The 21,295-nt window shown below is 31.4% G+C and overlaps 5 protein-coding genes across 5 annotated transcripts; 3 read left to right on the forward strand and 2 right to left on the reverse strand.

Moving 5' to 3' along the window:
- Positions 1-4,488: 4,488 nt before the first annotated feature.
- LOC133034868 (uncharacterized) lies at positions 4,489-7,221 on the forward strand. The gene is made up of 2 exons (XM_061110330.1): positions 4,489-5,544; positions 6,282-7,221. The coding sequence occupies exons 1-2, from the start codon at positions 5,248-5,250 to the stop codon at positions 7,209-7,211; spliced, it is 1,227 nt and encodes a 408-aa protein (XP_060966313.1). The 5' UTR covers positions 4,489-5,247; the 3' UTR covers positions 7,212-7,221.
- Positions 7,222-7,301: 80 nt separating this feature from the next.
- Positions 7,302-10,499, forward strand: LOC115715713 (uncharacterized). Its single transcript, XM_061109258.1, has 9 exons — positions 7,302-7,679; positions 7,775-7,882; positions 7,995-8,056; positions 8,104-8,161; positions 8,203-8,571; positions 8,674-8,739; positions 8,845-8,955; positions 9,051-9,409; positions 9,506-10,499. The coding sequence occupies exons 1-8, from the start codon at positions 7,302-7,304 to the stop codon at positions 9,288-9,290; spliced, it is 1,392 nt and encodes a 463-aa protein (XP_060965241.1). The 3' UTR covers positions 9,291-9,409; positions 9,506-10,499.
- Positions 9,701-10,499, forward strand: LOC133034869 (ubiquitin-like-specific protease ESD4). The gene is made up of 2 exons (XM_061110331.1): positions 9,701-10,026; positions 10,123-10,499. Exons 1-2 carry the CDS (start codon positions 9,701-9,703, stop codon positions 10,307-10,309), a joined length of 513 nt encoding a protein of 170 aa, XP_060966314.1. The 3' UTR covers positions 10,310-10,499.
- A 771-nt stretch (positions 10,500-11,270) lies between these two features.
- LOC133034214 (uncharacterized) lies at positions 11,271-12,488 on the reverse strand. The gene is made up of 3 exons (XM_061109259.1): positions 12,389-12,488; positions 11,469-12,259; positions 11,271-11,381 (listed from the first exon to the last, which is right to left on the reverse strand). The coding sequence occupies exons 1-3, from the start codon at positions 12,486-12,488 to the stop codon at positions 11,271-11,273; spliced, it is 1,002 nt and encodes a 333-aa protein (XP_060965242.1).
- Positions 12,489-14,622: 2,134 nt separating this feature from the next.
- Positions 14,623-16,866, reverse strand: LOC133034870 (sugar transport protein 10-like). Its single transcript, XM_061110332.1, has 4 exons — positions 16,691-16,866; positions 16,281-16,606; positions 15,426-16,055; positions 14,623-15,236 (listed from the first exon to the last, which is right to left on the reverse strand). Exons 1-4 carry the CDS (start codon positions 16,824-16,826, stop codon positions 14,733-14,735), a joined length of 1,596 nt encoding a protein of 531 aa, XP_060966315.1. The 5' UTR covers positions 16,827-16,866; the 3' UTR covers positions 14,623-14,732.
- Positions 16,867-21,295: the final 4,429 nt, after the last annotated feature.

Genomic DNA, 21,295 nt, shown 5'->3' on the forward strand with positions numbered 1-21,295 from the left:
ACATGTATAATTTCAAGATGGTTTCAACTCAATTGCTCCAGGCTCAATTAAGATAGTGGACTAGATCCATTAGTGAAGTCAAGCCTTCCAAATGCTGGACAAATGACTCGCCTACATAAGGTGCACCTCTGATACAGTGTGTATCCGAATGGCATCGAAGAGGTCTTTCGAATAAGTAATTAGTGGGCCTCCCGATATCTAGGTCCATATCATATCAATTTATTATCAAATCCCACAATATTAGAGCTTTATGTAACGCCCTAGTCCATAGGAACGCCACGTGTGTGATTTAATAAACTAGTTTAATACTAATATACTATTTAATTATTAAAAACTACGATGATGATAAAAACTTAACTAAAAAAAACACCAAAATGGATATTATAACGGCAGTAAAAAAATATTCTACTAAAATGAGTACTCCACTATTTAATATCGTTTAGCCAAGCTTGAAGGAAATAATTGTTTCACTTCTATTCAATTATAGAAGCTATAGATTTTGTATCTATGATTAGCACTCCCACTCAATTGTACTACCATGTTCTCAAGATGTAAGTATCTAAAAGATTCAATTAGTCAATTTTAATGAACAAGTCAAAGAACACAAATAACACAATTGAACCAGAACCTAACCATCTTAGGATCGGGATCATTGATCTAAGATAAACTAAGTGATATTAAAAGATATAATGGTAAGTTTATGATATCTTATCCAAGTTCAATATTAATCTAGTCCGATGTATAAGAATACATCCAATCCAAGCTTACTTTACCAATGCCTTAGAAAAGACATAACACTACCCAAGTGTAAGTAAACTATATTGTTGATTATCTTATCAGTGGAAATCCTGTGTACTGATAAATCGTGGGACTATATTTAATCACATAATCTTGATTACTTTCCACTGTGTAGACACACATCAATCATGAATAACAATGTGATAAGGATTAATATGAATTTATAAATCAAATAAATGATCATGAAATAAACATGTGAACCAAGCAATATATTAAATAAGTAATAAAATAATTTTGTTCCTTTATTGATAATTGAATATTCAAGATTACATTGAAATAGAGTTTTAGTTAGGGCACAAAAATCCAAAATAAGAAATGCCTTTTTGAATGGCAACTTCCAGGAGATTGTGTATATGAATCAACCAGAAGGTTTTGTGGATGAGTCTAGACCTACTCATGTCTGTAAACTACACAAGGCTCTTTATGGGCTCAAACAAGCTCTAAGTGATTGGAACGAAACACTAAAGAACACCCTATTACAATGGGGATTCACACTCTTCAAATCAGATACTTCATTATTCACTTATGGAGCTGGTGCAAACCCAATAATTTTACTAATTTATGTTGATGACTTTGTAATTATAGGTCCCAACATAAAGCTCATCAACAAATTTGTTCTTAACTTAAATAAGTCATTTTCTTTAAAGGACTTAGGCCTTGTTCACTATTTCCTGGGTGTGGAAATCTACAGAGATTCTACTGGGATGTATCTCTCACAAACCAAATATATCTCTGGCCTACTTGTGAAGCTCCCCATGGATATTGATAATTGAAATTGGCCTACTAGTGCCAATATCAAACTCTCCCTTAAGGAAGGAGCTAGAACCATTTATTGATAAGACATTGTACAGAAACACATTGGGGGCCCTTCAATATCTTACCTTGATCAAACCTGATGTAGCTTTTATCATAAACAAGCTAAGTCAGTTCATTCATGCTCCAAATAACACCCACTGGAAGGCCTACAAAAAGTTGATGAGGTATCTCAAAGGCACTATCTCCCATGGTCTTCATATCACACCAACAACCTATTTAATTCTTGAGGGATACTCTGATGCTGATTAGGCATCATGTGTTGATGACAGGAAGAGTACAGGTGGTTATGCAATGTTTTTTGGAGGGAACTTGGTTTCAGCAAAGAAATAGAATGTAGTGGCCAGATCAAGCTCTAAAAGTGAATTCAGATCTCTTGCGAATGCTGTTGCAAAAATCAAATGGCTTATGTCCTTACTTTCAGAACTTCAAATCACTGCTCCCTCTTGCCCTGTCCTATGGGTGGATAATCAAAGTGTGCCACTGTAACAAATCCCGTGTTTCATGCCATGTCCAAATATATTGAGATTGACATGCATTTTGTTAGGGAGCACATACTGTCCAAGAAACTGTCTGTTCGATAAGTACCAGCCATAGATCAAGTTGCATATGTACTCACAAAGCCCTTGTCAACAAAGAGATTTTTGTACCTTCGATCCAAACTCAAGATGTCTGAGACACCTTTTCGTTTGAGGGGGAAATTAAGCATGTTTTAGGCTCTGTTAGCTAACACGGGTTTATTAGTTAGTGGTTAAGTTAGTTGGGATACTTAACTACTTCTGTTAATGCTGTTACATTTCTATTTTGCTTTGGATCCTCTTGTATAATCTCTGTGTATAAATAAAGGGCTAAGCTACTCTATTGAGTAATGCTTTCATTCATTTTTCGTGTTACTCTCACTACTACAAAAAGAGGTATTTTCGTCGGTTTCTAAGTGACATATATAGTTTTTGCGTCGGTCTATAAAATCGACGTATATGCTGTAGTCGCAAATAGATTTTATTTGCGTCGTTTCTTAAGTGACGCAAATAACAATTCTCTTCATTTTGAAACCGACACAAAATATACAATGTTCTTTTTAATATTCTCCGTCAGTTTAGAAATGACACAAAATCATTTGTGCCAATTAGAAACCGTCACTAAAAACTTATACCGTCAGTTTTTAAATGACGTATAAGTTGCTCAAATATTTTTTTACCTATTGCGTCGGTTATAAAATGAAGTATAAATATAAGGTAAAGAAAATTACAGATTTCCATACAATTTTTCCTACCTGCATTTTTAATTTTTAAAATAATTTTATATAACAGTAAATATATAAAACAAAATAAATTAAATACATAATAATTTTATATAACAGTAAATACAATATATTCCATGCGGCTGTTGTCAACAAATGTTTAAATAACATAATATCATTTTGTATAACAACACTTTTATGCACTAACAAGAAATCTCTTACACTTAACATATATTATAGTACAAACTTGCTCTAACACAAACCAACAAGAACCACAACATAACAGAACACCAAAAAAATTAGTATCAAATTAAAAGCTTTCTAAGACCTCTCATATCATAATCATAATTTTACAAAACTAGAAAATAGAGAAAAAAAAATAAATATGAATTATAAATAATTATGTATAAGAAGGAAACAAATTTAGAGAAAATAAAACAAGGAAGAAGAAATATTAGGTAAGGCAGACCGCACCACAACTCCTTTCGGATCATGGACTCGACCCTCTCGTCAATCTCGACTTTTTGATTCTCCAACTCTTCAAGCTCTTTTTTTCTTGGGTCGTTGGAGCTTGGTTTTGGGGCCGAAATTAGTTCTAGAATCACTTTGACTACCTATAATTAAGACAATTATAAATATATTTGGGTAAAAAATGACTCAGTCTAAACAAACTAGATAAACAATTTGAAATCTCATATTAAAATTTTTCAAATGATAGGCCAAATTTGTATGTCTATAACTTTCAAAATAATATTATAAATAAAGTTTTATTTGCCTATTACTCATTAACATTATTTCTAGAGTGAATAACCACTTTTAGATTGACCAAAAAGTAACTATCTAACCCTATTCTTTTTTAACGGTTATTAGTTTTACATTACAATGTTATCCTCTCTAGGAGGAAAGCAAAAAATATAACAGAATATCAAAATTTAAACAAAAAAATTATACACTTAGAAAAATAAGGCTCATAACACTTCTCAAATAGGGGCTAGAAAAAAAATAGATTAAAAGAGAACCACTTTACAATACGAAATTAAAATGAAATTGTAGTTAAATGGAAACTAATTATTTCTTTATAACATCTTCATCGACAACCACCTTAACATTATCAAAACAGGGCTAATAACTCATAACACTTCTCAAACTAGTCTGGTTGAAATGTTTGGATGGTGGGTTCATGGATGTGTCTTGAAAGTTCAAACTAGTAGGATTTTACTTGAAAACATAAAAAGGGTACTAAGAAAATATATGCACACTCATATGACCAGATTTTTTTTTTTTTATTTCTCAATTCCACAATTTTATCAGCTCCAACACAAAGTACAAAGCAAGCCATCGAGACAAAACTCCTATAACTAATTAAGCAGCCTACCAAAATTGTCAAATACCAGTTCAATGTTATATGTGACAGCCAAATATATAGAGAACAGGCAAATAAACAGCAGTCTCAGGGAATCCACAGATTTAAAATAATATGACCAGATCATTAACTAATGACCAGATCATTAACTAGCACCTGTTTCAAAAGATCTTTACCTTCTTCAAAGACAGATCTTGCTCAACGGATCGCTCTTACCTACCATGGGGTGTGTTACCTTGGAGGCTTGGCCCATCCAACTAACTAGCGCTAAAGGAATGTGCTAACACTCAAAAGTTCACATTTAAGAATTCGAAAAAAATAAAGTTAATCTAATTGCATATTTAACTAAATGCTACTAAAATTTATTTTTTTGTAACAATTTGAAATAAATGTTATTAAATAAATTGAGACCATGTATCACATTTTTGTTATAGTGTAAACAAACTCAAATAAGATATGACATTGAAGTTCAAAGAATCAACTCCATGAAAGAGGAAAATTCAAATTGAGTATTATTATAAAGGAAAATTTATATTCCAGTACTTTAATTGCATTCTTTTTACAAAAATATGGTGCTGTCATTTATATATGAAAATGTACCGTTTTTTATACCGTTATCAATTTAATTCAATTTTTTTTTTTTAAATAACTGGATGGGACGTGTGATGTGTGATGACGTCATCACATCACGTCCTGCACGTCTTCCATGTTGCAGTGTTCAACTGTTCACGCGCCACTTTTTTTGCATGTGTAATTCAAATTATGGACGGTTTTAGAGGATTGTAATCATTTTTTTTTATTTTTATATTGTATTTTACCATTTTTATGGTTTTTTAAGTGTTTGTATAAAAGGAAAGTAAGTTTGTTTTATAAATATTTATTTTGAGCTTTTCTTTTCTCTGTTTTCGTTTTATACAGAGTATAGGGGTTAGGGTGTCTTCTTCTTGGGGTGGTTTATTTTTGTGTTAGCAAGAGAGTTTGAGTGCATCATTTTCGTTTATTGCCTTGTTATTATCATCTGTAAACCTAAAAAATGGTTAAAACTCGTTCCTCAATTTCTCCTTCGCATTCTGTAAAGGTAGCTGCTGATAAGAAGAAAATGGAAAATGTCTCTGATGATGGAGATCGTGATGATTCTGATCGTTCTGGTGGTTCTGGTGGATCATCGGATGGTAGCCGTGGCTCGGCATTGCAAAAGAGAAAAAGAGTTGTTGATAAAGTGAAGAAAGAAGATGTTCGAAATGTGAAAAAGATGAAGCAAGTTGCTGAAGATTTGCCTGAGGATTATGATAGTGAAGACTTGGAGGTTGAAGTTCGTAATGATTTGAAGGTATTTTTATGATTTTTAATTTTTTTATTTGGTTGTATTGGGTTTATGATTTTTAGGGATTTAATTTATTTTTAGATTTTATAGTTTATTGTTTTATGTTTTTAAATGTTTTTGATGTTTGTTTGTAATATTTTTTTTGGTTTATATTGTAGTCGGTTTTTATTTGTGGTTTTTTGGGTGTTGTTTTTATTTTGTTATTTTTCATGATGTTTGTAATCTATTTTGTTGATTATAGGTTTGATTATTTGTTTTTAGGTTACTGTTTATGTGTTTTTTTGGTTTATTTGTTAATTTGTTTCGATTTTGTTTATTTAGGTTATGTTTAAGTTTATTTTGTTTTATTTCTGTATGGTTATGGTTTATTTTTGGGTTTTAGATTTTTGATGGGTATTTTTCTTGTTTACTATGGAAAGTTTTGGCTTACAAATATATTTTCTGTTTTTGTTTATTATAGGGTTTGATTATTTGTTTTTAGGTTATTGTTATTGGTTTTTTAGTTTATTTGTTAATTTTTTTTCGATTTTGTTTATTTAGGTTTATGTTTAAGCTTACTGGTTTATTTTTGTATGTTTATGGTTTATTATAGTTTTTTAGGTATTGATGTGTATTTTTTTTTGTTTACAGTGGAAAGTATTGGTTTACAAATTTAAATGATTATTGTATCCTGTGAAGTTGTTTATTGATGTTTATTTTTAGTTTAATGTGTGGATTTCTTTGTATATCATTTTTTTTTACAGGAATGGGATTTATATTTCAAGCCTGGTGAAAAGATTCAGGGAAAAGTGATGTTATTCCCTAATCAGGATAACATTGTTGTCAAAAATATTAATTCCAAGTTGACTAAAGATCAACGTAAGTTGTTTCGTGATACTTGTTTTGGTTATTTTTTGGATAGCCATCCTGTTGGTTTTCAGTCTCAATTAGTTCATAATGCCTTACATAGGGAGGTATATCAGAAAAATGAAAAAGAAATGTGGTTTAAGTTTGGTGATGAGAATTTCAGATTCAGTTTAGCTGAGTTTGCTGTTGTTTCTGGTTTACTGTGTGTTGGTGATGCCGATTTGAGTAAGTATACACACAGAGAAAATGCTTTTGTTGATCGATATTTTTGTGATCAGACAGTGACTGTTAGTGCTGTTGAGCATAGGTTTATGTATAGTGATTTCAAGTCAGATGAGTATGCTGTGAAGATGGCTGTTTTGTACCTTGTTACTAATTGTTTGATTAGTAGTATTTACTCAAAAAAAGTTCCTGTTGAGATTTTAAACATAATTGGGGTTGATGAGTATGGTAGTTTTCCATGGGGTATACCAGTGTTTGAATTAACTTTGCACAATTTAAAGATTGGTCTGAGGGGTGTTATGAAGGGAAAAGGTGTTGCTAAGCCTCTTGCTAAGGTTAAAGGGAAACATTTGGAAAAGGGTCCTCGATCTTATAAACTTCCTGGTTTACCTTTTGCATTTTTGGTTTGGTTGTATGAAACCATTCCTTTGTGCTTGAAGGCAAAGTTTTGTTCCTATGATTCTGGTAAACCATATAGGTTTTGTAGATGGAAGAGTATTGGAAATCCTAATTCAAGTGAAGTTGAGAAGAAAGTTCTATCTTCAAATAAGGTATTTTTTATATTTTGTAAATTGTTTATTTGTTGTTTTTATTATATTTTGTAAACTAATTATTTTTTCTTGTTTTGCTAGCTGAAAGGAAAACATATTGTGCCTACTGAAAATGAAATAAAAGGTTTATTGGTGCTTACTGGAATGGAGTTTATTGGCCGAGAAGAGTCAGATGATGACTTTGATGATGTTCCATTCTCAAAGTTTAATGTTGATAGAGTTGGATCTTCTGGTGTACAGAAGGAGTTTACTGGTGGGTTTGATGTCGATGGTGTGATGCGTAAGATGAAGGAGTTTATTTCTAGGCAAAAGAAGACTGATGAGTCTATTGAAGTATTGAATAATGTGTTGGAGGGTAGATTCAAGGAGTTGCAGTTAAGTCTTCAGTCGTATATTGACTCAAAGATCAGTGAAGGCTTGATTTTTTTTATGGAATTGAAGTTTAATGAGTTGAAGGAAGCTATTGAAAATGCAAAAATTTCTAAAGATGGAAATGATAGTCCTGATGAGAGCGATGGCAAGGTTTGATTATGTTTATTTTATTAGTTTATTAGATGTTTCTTTGTTTTTTCATATGTTATTTTGATTTTGTTGGTTTTTTTTTTTTTTATTGCAAGAATGATGATTTAAATGATGTTGAAGTTTTTGATGTGAAAAGTCAAGATGCAATTGAAACTGTTGGACTCGATGAGAATATTCAATATACTCAAAGTTATTCTTGTTTTGTAAACTAGTATATTGTTTTTTGTTTATTGAATATTTTTTGTTTTTTGAATATTTTTTCTTTATGTTATTAATGTTTTTATTGTTTAATGGGTTTTTTTTATTTTTTTGTAGGTTTTTAATGATGATGCTCCTTCATTTGATATTATGAGTTTTATTTCTAGTAAACCTGATTGGTTTATCAAGAAAAAAGAATACTGATAAATTGAATGATGAAGAACAGGTTGTTGATGATCATGGCCTATTTAAGGATGTTGTTAAAAAATCTAAGGAGGATGAAGGTGATGGTGGTGATGACCAGGCAAGTTTATTTATTTTTTAGTTTTTTCATTATTTAGATGATTTGTTACTATGTTGTTTGTTGTCTCTGTCAAATGTTTTTTATGTTTGTTTTGTATATTTACAGGGTTTGGGGGGTGGTGATGCTGTTAAAGCTATTGGTTCAGATGGGACAAATAAAGACAATGTTGAGGGAAAGAATACTGAAGAAGCAAAAGATGTTGCAGATGGGAGTAATAAAGATAATGTTGAGGGCAGAGCAGTTGATGTAGATGCAAGTGTAAATGATGTTGAAGGTGTTTCTAGTAAGGGAAAGTTGTTTGATAGTCAAGGCACTGAGGATAGTATCACTGTGTCTGCTTTGGAGATTATAAATGAAAAGATTGATGCCTATGAGGGAAGCATTAAAAAGGTTTGTCATTTTTTGTTTACTGTATACTTTTTTTTTTATTTAGTTTATTTTATATTTTAAATCATTTTGTCATGTTTAATTATTTTTATTTTTTGTTTTTAGGATAAGTCTTTAAATAAATTAGAGGCAACAAATGCTGATGTTTTATCTACCTATGGGTTGGACAAGGTTTGTTTACTTTTTTTTTTATTCTTGATTATGTTCTGAGTATTGATTTTTGGTTTACTATGTTTACATATTTTTTGTTTTTTTTTTTTTGCATGATATTTTAAGACTGATGTTGTTGGTGTTGAGAAGAAGCATGGTTCTCAAGAAAGCTTTTCTGTATCTACCATGGAGGTTGTTAATGATCATTTGGTTTCCTATGAAGACAGTTTGAAAAAGGTTTATTTTTATTTTGTTTATGTTATTTGGTAGTTTGTTTTTTTTTTCTTTTCACTTACTTTTTTTTATTTGTTTGTAATTGTTTTGAATGCTAGGGAAAGTCTATAAAATTGGAGGAAGAAACTCCTACAGTTGGAAATAGAGAGAGGAAACCTAGTTCTGTATACAACAGTCCGTATGCCACAGAATTTGGTTCAGGTAGTATTGGTAAACCAAAAGGTGGACGTCCTGGATCATGTGCTTTTGGATTTGGCTTTTTCAATGTGATTGATGATGTGCAAGCTAAATCTTTTGATCAGTGGTTTAAGATTGGTTTAATGATAAAAACAAAGTGAAGAAGTTTAAAGAATGTCATAGGAAGCTTAAGGTTCCATTGGATTTTGTGGTTTGTCAAATTGATGATAAGATGTGGTTCTATGATTTGCTTACTGTTGGGAAGAACTTGTCATGCTCGGTTAGTGTGTTATTATATATATATTTTTTTTTTGTTTATTGTATACTTTTTCTGTATATTTGTTTATAACTTTGGATTGTTTTATGTTTATTGCAGCATATTGATGTTTGTTTCTACTATTTGAGAAAGAAGTTAAAGTATGACCAGTCTGTGAAAATTTCTGGTAATACTACTGATTGCTTCTTTGCTTCTCAAATTTTTGAATTATATAATGAGTTTGTTGCAAGTGGTGAAAATGTTGATTCGATTAAGAAGGATTCTAAGGCAGCTGCATACATAGCGGGTTTTTATATGTTATGCAATAAACCCTGGGCTGAGCTTGATTTCGTACTAATGCCTGTTAACGTGATTGTTCTTGCTCATTGGATATTGTGTATTCTTGACATTAAGATGAGATGCTTAAAAGTGTTGAATTCTATGAGGTTTGGGAGGTACAAGAACAACTCAGAGAGTTTTGTTCGTGCATTTGCTGTAATAATTCCTATCTTACTGTCACATGTTAATTTCTATGAGGGGAGAAAAGATATTGACAGGAGTAGTAAGCACTGGCAAGGTAAAAAAGATACTGATGCGTTTGATATTGTCGTGGTTGATAATTTGCCACAACAAGAGGATAGGTAACTATCTTTGTTTTTTTTTTATATTTATGATTCTATGTTATTGTTTATTTTTTGTTATCTGACAATTGCTATGGGTTTATTTTTGTGATGTAGTGATTGTGGTGTTTTTATCATAAAGTATGCTCATTTCTTTATGCATGGATTGATTGATAAGATTCCTAAGAAGTTGGACATTGCATTCACTCGTAAGAAGTTGTGTGTTGATCTGTTTGTTCATGCAAAGAAGAAGGAGTTGGGTGGGTACGAGTCTACTTCGGAGCATCCAGGAAGGATGCCATAGTTTTATGTAATAGAACAACATGTTGGATACCTAGTTTACATTTTTTTGAACTTTATGTGTATTTTTATGTCATGTTGTTTTGTTTTTAGGTTTATGTTTGTGTTTGTTTAAGAAACTGTTTGGAACAGTAATATTTTAGGAGACTCTTGCCTATTTTAATTTTGAAGTAACCTTTTGGTTTACTGGCACAGTATGTTTGCAGTTTTTATGTTATGTATTTCTGTGAGACAATATGTTAATTTTTTGGATTTAGAAATTAGTTTTAGTGTTCTGGCTTTTTTTATGTGATTTTTGTTTAATTTTGTTTGATCTTATAAACCAATGACATTTCTGTATACCATTCTAAGTGGTATAAACCAATGTGATGGTTTATTAACCTTTAAAATGGTTGTAAATAAATTACAGTTAGTAACTGTTCATATATTTGGTAACTTGTTATTTTTAACATTTTATTTCATATAGAGGAGGCAAAAAAAAAACTTACTTGAATCTAAGCGAATTGTAATCATTTTATTAAAAGTTTGTATTAATACATTGAAAAGCTTTATCAACTAACAATTATCATTGTAAATTGTTTTTGTATACTGTCTATTTAGTAACCATGTTTGATGGTTACCAACATTTATTCATTTTACCTCAGGATCTTATGATCTTTTTCTTTTTCTTGGTGGCTTTAGTACTGGGTCATTTTTACATGATCTTCTGTTGTGTCCTCTCTGGCGACATTGACCGCATACCACTTGTGCTTTTGCTTCAAGTACATTTTTGTATCGTTGTTTCTTTGGTCTTCCGGCAGCTCTCTTATGTTTAGGTGGGAGGACTACAATATTTCTTATTAAATCTGGTATATTCCATGATGTTGCCTCACCTAATGGGAGTATACTGTCTTCATATGTTGCCATAAAAGCTTCTTTGGTGTAGTAGTATGAGCAATATTTGTAGCAAGACAGGTTCCTTTTGCTTAGTACAGCCATTGCATGAGAGCAAGGCATTTCATCATATTCTCCAAGTTTACTATGTGAGATCTGTTGTTGTCGTGTACTTGGTATACCAGAAGGTTTGCTGTTTCAACCTGTATTAATCAAGTAAACGATTATTAAGTTTACAACAGAGTAAATATGTTTGTAAGCAATTTTTATTTTTCTGTATACATAATTACCTTGTACTTTAAACTCATATCTCTTTGTTTCTTTAATGTTTTTTCAGGTATTTTTGCCAGTGTTGTTGTAGTTTTTTGGGCTCTATTCTTGTTTTCCCAATACCATCTTTGCACCAATGAATGTAGGCATTCTAGTAGAGTTGCGATGGGTAGGTCTCTTATCGCTTTCAAGGCCGCATTGATCGATTCGGCAATATTTGATGTCATTGTTTTGTATCTCCTGTTCATGCCATATAGTCTTGTCCACTTTTCGACACCAATTTCATTCACCAAGTAATCTCTTATTCTTACATCTATATTGTCCAAGTCTTGCATGCTCTTTTCAAAATCTTCTATGTTGTAAGCTTTAGATGCACTATTAAATGCAATCTTGAGCTCATCACCTCCTTTTTTGAATTTCATTTTTATATTCTTCATCAAATGGTAACAACATACCCCATGCATTATATCTGGAAAGGTCTCTTTTACTGCTTTTAGTATACTCTCATGTCTATCTGATACGATGCATTGACCTTCTCTTTCGCCATAAGTTTCCTTTATTTTGTGAAGAAACCATTCCCAAGAGCTGTCATTTTCGGAATCTACTACTGCAAATGCAAGTGGGAATATATGTCTATTTGCATTTTGTGCACTTGCTATCAACAAAGTGCCTCCATGTTGGTTTGTCAAAAAGGTTCCATCTGTGACTATTATTGGTGTACAGTGTTGCCAACCTTTTATTGAAGCACCTACTGCAAAGTATAGATATTTGAATTTGTTATCTTCATCAGTTACTAGGTCTGTGATTGTTCCTGTTTCAAAAGTAACCAATTAGTTTATAGTATAAATTCCTATATAGCATATTAGTACTTTATGTTGACGAAGTATTTTATTAGCTGGGTTTGATATTTGCATCATGTATAAAATTGATGGTATCTCACTGTATGATTCTTGTGGGCAGCGACGAGCATCCACAATTGCCTTTTCTCTAGCTCTCCATGCTTTTTGGTAAGATATAGAGACACCGTAATCATCCGCCATGTCATCCACAATTTCGTTGGAGTGTAATCTCTTTTTGGGTTTACAAACTTGTTTTTTATAACCTTTCCAACTGTGTTGCTTGTAGCTTGAGGATGGTCTCCGGAAGTTATGTCCAATGAACATGTATGAGTATGCTCTATTTTTCTTATGATAAACATGTCAGTCTTTCCATGTTTTGATGCTAAGAATGTCCAGTATGCTATTATCATCAATACGTACTAGTTTATAGTCTAGTTTTGATGATCTTTTTACCTTGAAAGGTTGATTGTATCTTATTGAGTGAAGGCTTACCGCTTGTTGGAGGGTTTCCTTGTTTGCAAAAACTTGGCCAATGTGTATTTCGGCAACTCGAGGATTTAAAATTATTTGATTTTCTTCGGAGCTTTCTTCCATCGATATTTGAGTTTGTTCAATCACATAATCTGCCATCTTTGTTGCATATTCCGTTCTTGTTGGTAGCAGCTTTGCCTTGTTTGTAAACTAGTTTCCCCATTGTAGGTATAGTTTACTCTATCATTGTGTTCATTGTCGGTTGTGGATGTCGAGATGTTAACACGTATAGGATATTTGGTCTCATCATCATTTTTCCTTCGTATTTGTTCATAAAACTTGCATCCACTATCGTCTTTGATTCTTATTGGTGGTATGCCTTCAGTTACTTGAAATTGAAGATCAATCGTATATTTGTTTCTGTCCAAATTCAAAGCTTCGTATACTATGTGAGAAAGCTCATAATGTGAACAATCTGTTGGAATTAGTATACCTTCGACTTCATAATCAACGTATGTTGTTTTGTCAACCCAAGTTCCATTGTAAAAAAGAATCACTGTTCTAACATCCATATTCCTGCGTGATTTGTTTAGTTTAATCATGTTAAGTATTGTATACAGTAAACATTATGTATATACAAAAATAATAAACATGTAATAGGTGTGATGTTCATAAACTAAATTTTATATTTATTATAGTAAGGTTTATATGCAGTTTTACTAATTAGATGACTATATGTTGAACTATAATGTTGGAGCGATTACAATTACGAAGGTTTATAGTGTACTGTATTTTTTAAAGTACTTAGTATTGATTAGTTTACTATCAGTTATGATTACAACTGGTAAACTATCTGATTAGTACTGATTAATTGTCAAATAATCATGTTTAACAGAATTAACAAACATGATGGACTTTTAGGTGTTTTCAGGAATTGGAAGGTGTAATGTGTTATAAGCAGTAGTATGTATCGTAATGTATAATAGGTACCTTATTCAGATTTAGTTTTCGATGTTGTAGTTGACGGACTTCTTCTTCTTCCTCGAAGCAACGATTTCTGGTTTTCGATTTTTTGTTTGTTGTGATCAGCTCATAGGTTTATTGATCGATTGAATTGTAGGTCGAATTAGAGAGACGATGATTTGCTTGTTGTATACAGCAACAGTTTTGAGAGATATGATGATCGATTCTCTAATTTTCAGATTCGTCGAGGGCTGTATTTTTCCGTCAATGGTGTTTTTTCGTTCAAGGTTGGTTTGGTTTCTGTTTTTCGTTTTCGTGTATTATTCCTATGGTATTTATAGCTTTCTGTTTTAAACAGTAGAACCACGCGCAGAGATGGCCGAGAAATATGGAATTGTGGGCGCGTCTCCTTCATCGCCGGTGGTTCCAAAATTATTGAAGCTAATCACGGTAAGCTTAATGACATGTCACGGCATACACATGGATTGTTTTCATTTAACGTTTTTTCTGTAATATTAATGTATATAATGTATATATATAAAAATTTCCCTATTATAAATCAGTGCAATATTTATTACATTTTTTTGTGCATAAGCATTTTTTTCTTTTTTCTAACTAGCGCTAAAGGAATGTGCTAACACTCAAAAGTTCACATTTAAGAATTCGAAAAAAATAAAGTTAATCTAATTGCATATTTAACTAAATGCTACTAAAATTTATTTTTTTTTGTAACAATTTGAAATAAATGTTATTAAATAAATTGAGACCATGTATCACATTTTTGTTATAGTGTAAACAAACTCAAATAAGATATGACATTGAAGTTCAAAGAATCAACTCCATGAAAGAGGAAAATTCAAATTGAGTATTATTATAAATCAGTGCAACATTTATTACATTTTTTTTTTTGTGCATAAGCATTTTTTTCTTTTTTCTTTAAAAAAAAGTGCAATAAACTTTTGCTATAGATAATAACAAAACACCAAAATGAACAATTTTCAACTATGGTCTTCACACAACATTGTTGGCTGGCTTATTATAATCATCACCATGATCTGTTGTTGTTGTTGACTTAGTAGTAGGGCCTCCTATTACTGCCTCATCAGGTATGTACTTACCCCAAAACCAGTGAGCTTTCCAAACTCGATTCATCTCTTCAATGGGGATATTTTTGGTCTCTGGCAAGAAGAAGTAGATGAACACAGTCATGATGATCACAAACCCAGCAAAGAAGAAGAAAAGGCCAAACTTCATGTGGCAAAGCATGGATAAGAAGACTTGAGCTATTATGAAGGTGAAGAACATGTTGACTGAGACATTTATGGCTTGAGCTGCTGATCTAATCTCTAATGGACATATCTCACTTGGTACTAGCCAGCCCAATGGACCCCATGACCATGCAAATGCTGCTACGTATGCACATATCAACACTAATAGTAGATCAGCTTCTGGTTTTGTCAGCACTCCTTCTCCCGATACACCAAAGTTCAATGCTATTAGGACTGCTACTGCAATCTATACATACAAAAACATGAAGAAAGTGTTAAGGATATCTTTAATTTAACTCAAAATTAATGATTAAGGAACAACTTTGAGCCAAATATTTAGTAATTCTTTATTACTCATTGTTTGTTTGAGAGGGACAAAAACAGAGTGAAAAATTGGCACTTTTATAGGTACTAGTAATGATCATGTATGTAATACCTGGGAAATAATCATTTGTGTGCCACCTTCAAGGAACAAAACTCTCCTTCCAAATCGGTCAACCGAAACAATAGAGACAATGGTGGCAAGAACATTAACAACACCAGTTATGGCAGAAGATATAAGAGAAGCATTGTCACCAAACCCAAGAGTCTTGAAAAGCACTGGTGCATAGAACATGATGACATTGATACCAGTGAGTTGCTGGAAAAAGGGAACCAAGATACAAATGGTGAGTTGGGGCCTGTACTGAGGCAACAAGATGTTCTTCCATGGATTTTGGATCTTCTTGGAGGCTTCGCATGCGTCTACAAGGTCTTGGAACTCATCGTCCACATTGACCGCATCACGGACTCTTTGCAGCATTCTCTTGGCCTCTTCGTGGTTGCCTCGTTCGAGGATGGAGTTGGGAGTGTCAGGTAAGAACATTGCTCCAACGGTTAACATCACTGCCGGGACTGCGGCGAGTCCTAGAGAGACTCTCCATCCCCAACCTCCCTTAATTTGAGCAGTGCCATAGTTGACAAAGTTGGCTACCAAGATACCAATGGTTATGGCCATTTGGAATCCTATGTTGAGAGCTCCTCTCATCTTTGCTGGTGCCATTTCTGATAGATAAAGTGGGACTGACTGTATACATATACAATTATTCATGTTATGATCATCACATTAATACAATTATATAACTCAGAAACACATTTCATGTATTTGTTTTGCCCAACTTTTACTTGCTGCTAATATCATGTGTTATATTTCAAATTAAAATATTTAGGATAGGTGAATTGTATGGGAAGAAGTACGAGATTCTATCCTATGTGATGATGTTATAAATGGTATTGATGGTTGTATGTGTACCTGATTGGCAAAACCGACACCTATACCGAGCAATAGGCGACCAATAATGAGCATTTCAATGTTTGCAGCAGCACCATTTAATATAGAGCCTATAAAGAAGACTACTCCTCCAATAAGCATGGAGACTTTTCTACCAAAAGACCTGGTTATAACTGAAGCAACGAATGAGGCTGCCAATGCTGCTAGGTATAGGGAAGAAGTGAACAATGTCAGTAACTCGCTATCGAATTTGCAGTACTCGTTTTGATGAATCGTTTCATCGTTCATTTTTCTGTACACAGATGGGAAAAATCTCTCCAGAAAAGGTTCCATTGAAGTAACTCCTCCTGCCAAAAACAAACGCGTTTATGCATCAGTATATATATATTTATAATAATGTCATGTGTTAATCGAGATTAATTTTATCAAACCTGAGATTCCAAGGTCATATCCGAAGATGAGACCTCCCATGGCAGCAACCAAACAAGTAACCACAACAAAGGCATTGAGGCCACTGCCTTCGTAGTTCCTTCCCACATTTGAAACCACCATTCCTCCTATAGCCATAGCAATTAAGCTGTTATGTTTTCTGTTTTTCTTTTTCTTATATATAATAAAATAAACAAGTAGTATATACTTCACACTTTCTGTTTTTGCTTTTACTATCTGTAATAAGTTTGCTTTAAGTATTGTATAGTAAATGTATTAATTAATTCTCACTTCAGATCCTAAAAATAATTTGCTTATTAAATGACTGTTTTTCTTTACTTTATAAAGGGCTTGCAATAAACCAAGAATAGTGAGAATGTGTTAACAACTTTTACGTGTTTGGCGTTTTGACCCGATTGATCATATTGACCATTACATCATCTTTGTAATAAACCAAGTATACTACTAATAACTAGTGTTTTTTCATTGAGATTAACTTTTGAGAGCCGTGGAAATTAGTGGAATTGGTCTCAGTTTTCTTATCTATAATATAGTCTTGGCCAAAGAAAAAACAAATAATTGGATAAATTAGTCATTAATTTCCTTTCTAAGGCTTTCTGCCACCATGCTTAAAAGTTGGCTTAGCTTAGCTTAATTTATTTTAATCTTGCCACGGATGGAGTCAAAAGATTTCGCATACAACATTTAGAGCAGTGATTGGATGACCAATGAAGTAGGCCCTTTGGTGATTTTTGTCAAAGATCCATTTTTCTTGCCTCTCCAAGTTTAATAATAATAATAATAATAATAATAATAATAATAATAATAAATGTTTCAAAAAATAATAATAATAGAACCTTAAAAAATGATTTAATAGAAGAGCCCTCTAGTCTTGGCTTAATAGAGAAAGCTTGAACATGTCTATGCATCATAACGTGCCGACTAAATTAGGTAAGCTAATTAGAATTTTTGTTTCCGAACTTTGACATGTATCAATTATGTCATCTGAACTTTTTTTGTCGTTAAAAATTTTTCTTAAACTATTGAGATTGTTAGATTTAAGGAATTTCGTCCAATTTTAGTAAGTCTAACATGGATGAAAGTTCAGGGGGCATGATTTGGCACATCTTAAAGTACGAGGGGCGTGATTTGGTAGATATTAAAATCTGAGAAGCATAATTTATTACATAAACAATCACTAAATTAGTAAATTAAATGAAATTGGACAAAAGTCCTTAAATTCAAAAATATCAATAGTTTAGGGAAAAATTTTAACAGTCAAAAAAATTCAGGGGACATGATTTGGTACATGTCAAAGTTTAGGGGACAAAATTCCTAATTAGCCAATTAGGTATTTAGATGGGATTTTTTTCATATATATGGGAAAATGTACGAGGATTTACTTTTATATAGCATAAATAAATGATGCAAAAAAAAATATAGAATTAAAAAATAATTAAAGTTTAAAATATGGGAAAAAAGTACAATAAATAAATTTAATAAAACTTGTAATAATAAGTTTCGCCAAAAAATTCACCGGTACCGAAAAAGTTAGTGTCGCCGGAAAAGTCACCATCACCGGAAAAGTTAATGAAAAAGTCACCAGAAGTAGATGTCTCAGATATAACTACATATAGAACCGGTTATATGACATAATGAATAAAAACAAATAACTCAAACCGATTATAATTGAAATATAACCAGTTCTGTAACATAATGAATAAAAATAAATAACACAAAATAATTGAAATCAGTTATAATTAAAATAAAACCAGTTATATAAATGTGTTATGATGCGTGTCTTATGCTATATCGAGATTACTATTTTTTTAATTCTAATACTACCTCTAATTATTTTAGTATAATTTTAAGTAAGGGTCGAGCCCACGAGGACTATGTTTACTCAGTTATTCACAAATTAGTAACTAGAATTAGAGAAGAGGGGGGTTTCGAGATTAAGATTAAAATAGCAGGGGTAAAAATAAAACAATAAGTAAGTTAAAATTGAGACTACGATATGAGAGACTAGTTAAAGGTTATCCGCCACCCTCAACAATCATTTTTTATTCCTATTAAAGAATGTAATTTTCAGTTTCCAATCAAATTATTAATCTCGCAGATAAAACTTAAGCAGTTAATTATTACAATCTCCTTATGGTATGTAATCAAGGCGAAACGCTCAATAATTAACTCTTTTACCCTAGTAGTAAATCTACGAAGCATGTAATTTATTTAACTTAGATAAAGCTTTGAGATTTATGGATATAGATTAATCTAGGGAACAAATCAATGAAGCATATAATACATTTAATCTAGGTTCTATTATTCATCACAATTAAAGTTTCAATTTGACACAAACACTTAGAATCCTAGACTATTAGGTGAATAGTAATCCTAAGATGACGGTAGATTAAAGTAAAACCTAATTTAGTGTCCATCTAAAAAAGATTAAAACAATAATCATGACATTAAACATAGAAAAAAAGAAGCAGTTTGATATATAATGGAAACTTAAAATTAACATTCAATAATGAAATTAAGAATTCATGTCTTGAGTTTTGAAATAACCCTTCACTAAAAGAACACTACTGAGAACTAGATATTATAATGAAAATCATAATATTTATTAAGAGTACAAGGAGAAGAAAAGAACCAGAATGAAGAACACTTTGAAGTCCATCATCGTCTCTTCCTTGCTCTCTCTCTCTCTGAGTTTCTCTCTCTAATTTGTAGCTTTTGAATCGCTCAATTCGTAGCCTAAAAGTAACTATTTATAGTACTAGAAAATATCTCACTAAAAGAAAAGATAACTCATCTTTTAAAAAAAGATAAAAAATCGCAGTTCAGGATTTGGCCTCTCGTCGCGGTTTGCTCGCTGCGGCCATGACTATTCGTGTCGAAAAATTTCTGACACCCGAAATCTAAAGTTTTAAATACAACCCATACTATACCTGAAATCTAAATTTGAATTTAGTAGGAAGCTCCAACCAACAATTTTTTAACAACTTCTTTATTATCTTTAACATTGAAATGGTAATTTCAGTTTATGAAGTATAGATCTTACCCTATTCATTGTAATTTTGTGTTTCTGTTTATACTTGTTTTTATGCAGATTTTTTCCAAAAAAAAAAACTTGTTGTTTGATTGATGTTTCCTGATGAATTCTTTCGTGCCCTTTTTTTCTCGATAGAAAAGAAGGGAGGAAAGGGACGATCAAGCTAATACCATATTTTTTTTGTAAATAAAACAGAAAATAACATACGAAAGTTTAAACTCTGTGTAGACGTATTTTTGTTAACTTTTTTACCCTTTTTGTCTGTTTGTGAAATTTTTACATTTTTAAAAACTATGACGGGCCCTTAATAGTAGGGGTGTTCATAAAATACTCAATCCAATCTAATCTGCAGGATCCAATCCAATCTAATCCTCAAAGTGCGAATATCTGTACTTGTACATATTTGATTGGATTGAGAAATCTAAAATCTTGCACTTATGCAAATTAAATGTTGATTTACATACAAATGTAATTATTCAATACAATTCACATCTATTTATATATATTTAAAAAGTTATAAATATATATTTCATATTTTAAAGAAAAAAAATAGTAATTTAAAAAATTAATACACATGGTATATATTTATATATAAAGGATATATAATTTAAAATAAACTAAACTTTTTTTTACATACAATTTCTTTCTTTTTTGGATTTTGTTATTTTTTATTTGTTTATTTTAATTTGTTGCTAGACAACAATAATTATTTATTTTATTGTGTTGTTGATTATGTGAAAATAATTTATATTTTCATAAATATTAAAAAAGTTATCATTCCAAAAAAATTGATTCAATCCGCGCCATTACGGATTTGATTTTAGCTCTAGTGCAAATTGAATTTGATCCAAAATATGAAATCCACACTTAAGTGGCGTTTGGTTGAAAGTAATGAAGGGAATGGAATGGAAAGAAAACAATATTCTTTCCATTCATTTTTTTGGTTGCATATTCAAGTATTCGAATGTCATTCCAATGGAATGGCCCTTCCACCATTTTGGTGGAATGACTATTCCTTTTTGAAATGGAAAAAAAAAAAAAGATCATTTTAATGCATGATGAGAAAAAATTTAATAATTTTTTTTATACATTTTAAATTTTATTTCATTTTATTCATATTTTCATTCCTATTCCTATTCCTATGTTTTTATTCCTCCCAACCAAATGCGGTGGTTGAAGGTAATGAAATGGAATAAAATGGAAAAGAAACAATTTTCATTTCATTCTCATGTTTGGTTGCATTTTAAAGTATTAAAATATCATTCTAATGGAATATTCTTCCCATCATTCTGGTAGAATGACTATTTCATTTTAAAATAGAAAGAAAGACCATTTTGTATTAACATGAAAAAAAAATTAATTAATGATTTTTTTATCAATTTTTTATGCATTATAAATTTTATTTAATTTCACTCCAATTCTCATTCTCACTCTTATGTTTTCATTCCTCCTAACCAAACGCTACTTTAGTTTGAATCGAATGCACTATGAACAAAACTATACAGATTGAATTGGACAAACACCCCTTACTATCAAAAGTAGAACAAAAAAA

Source organism: Cannabis sativa, chromosome 2 (assembly GCF_029168945.1).
Source record: "Cannabis sativa cultivar Pink pepper isolate KNU-18-1 chromosome 2, ASM2916894v1, whole genome shotgun sequence".
NCBI lineage: Eukaryota > Viridiplantae > Streptophyta > Magnoliopsida > Rosales > Cannabaceae > Cannabis > Cannabis sativa.

Coding starts and splice junctions, on each gene's coding strand:
- LOC133034870 (XM_061110332.1), bottom strand. CDS start 16,826: ATGGCTATAGGAGGAATGGTGGTTTCAAATGTGGGAAGGAACTACGAA. Junction 16,607..16,690: donor ATATGACCTTGGAATCTCAG/GTTTGATAAAAT, acceptor TGTTTTTGGCAG/GAGGAGTTACTTCAATGGAA. Junction 15,237..15,425: donor CACAAATGATTATTTCCCAG/GTATTACATACA, acceptor TTGTATGTATAG/ATTGCAGTAGCAGTCCTAAT.
- LOC115715713 (XM_061109258.1), top strand. CDS start 7,302: ATGGAGTTTATTGGCCGAGAAGAGTCAGATGATGACTTTGATGATGTT. Junction 8,162..8,202: donor AAAATCTAAGGAGGATGAAG/GTGATGGTGGTG, acceptor TTTATTTTTTAG/TTTTTTCATTATTTAGATGA. Junction 8,740..8,844: donor CTACCTATGGGTTGGACAAG/GTTTGTTTACTT, acceptor TGATATTTTAAG/ACTGATGTTGTTGGTGTTGA.
- LOC133034869 (XM_061110331.1), top strand. CDS start 9,701: ATGTTATGCAATAAACCCTGGGCTGAGCTTGATTTCGTACTAATGCCT. Junction 10,027..10,122: donor TTGCCACAACAAGAGGATAG/GTAACTATCTTT, acceptor TTTGTGATGTAG/TGATTGTGGTGTTTTTATCA.
- LOC133034214 (XM_061109259.1), bottom strand. CDS start 12,488: ATGGCGGATGATTACGGTGTCTCTATATCTTACCAAAAAGCATGGAGA. Junction 12,260..12,388: donor CTGCCCACAAGAATCATACA/GTGAGATACCAT, acceptor CTTTTGAAACAG/GAACAATCACAGACCTAGTA. Junction 11,382..11,468: donor ATATGAGTTTAAAGTACAAG/GTAATTATGTAT, acceptor TGATTAATACAG/GTTGAAACAGCAAACCTTCT.
- LOC133034868 (XM_061110330.1), top strand. CDS start 5,248: ATGGTTAAAACTCGTTCCTCAATTTCTCCTTCGCATTCTGTAAAGGTA. Junction 5,545..6,281: donor AAGTTCGTAATGATTTGAAG/GTATTTTTATGA, acceptor TTTTTTTTACAG/GAATGGGATTTATATTTCAA.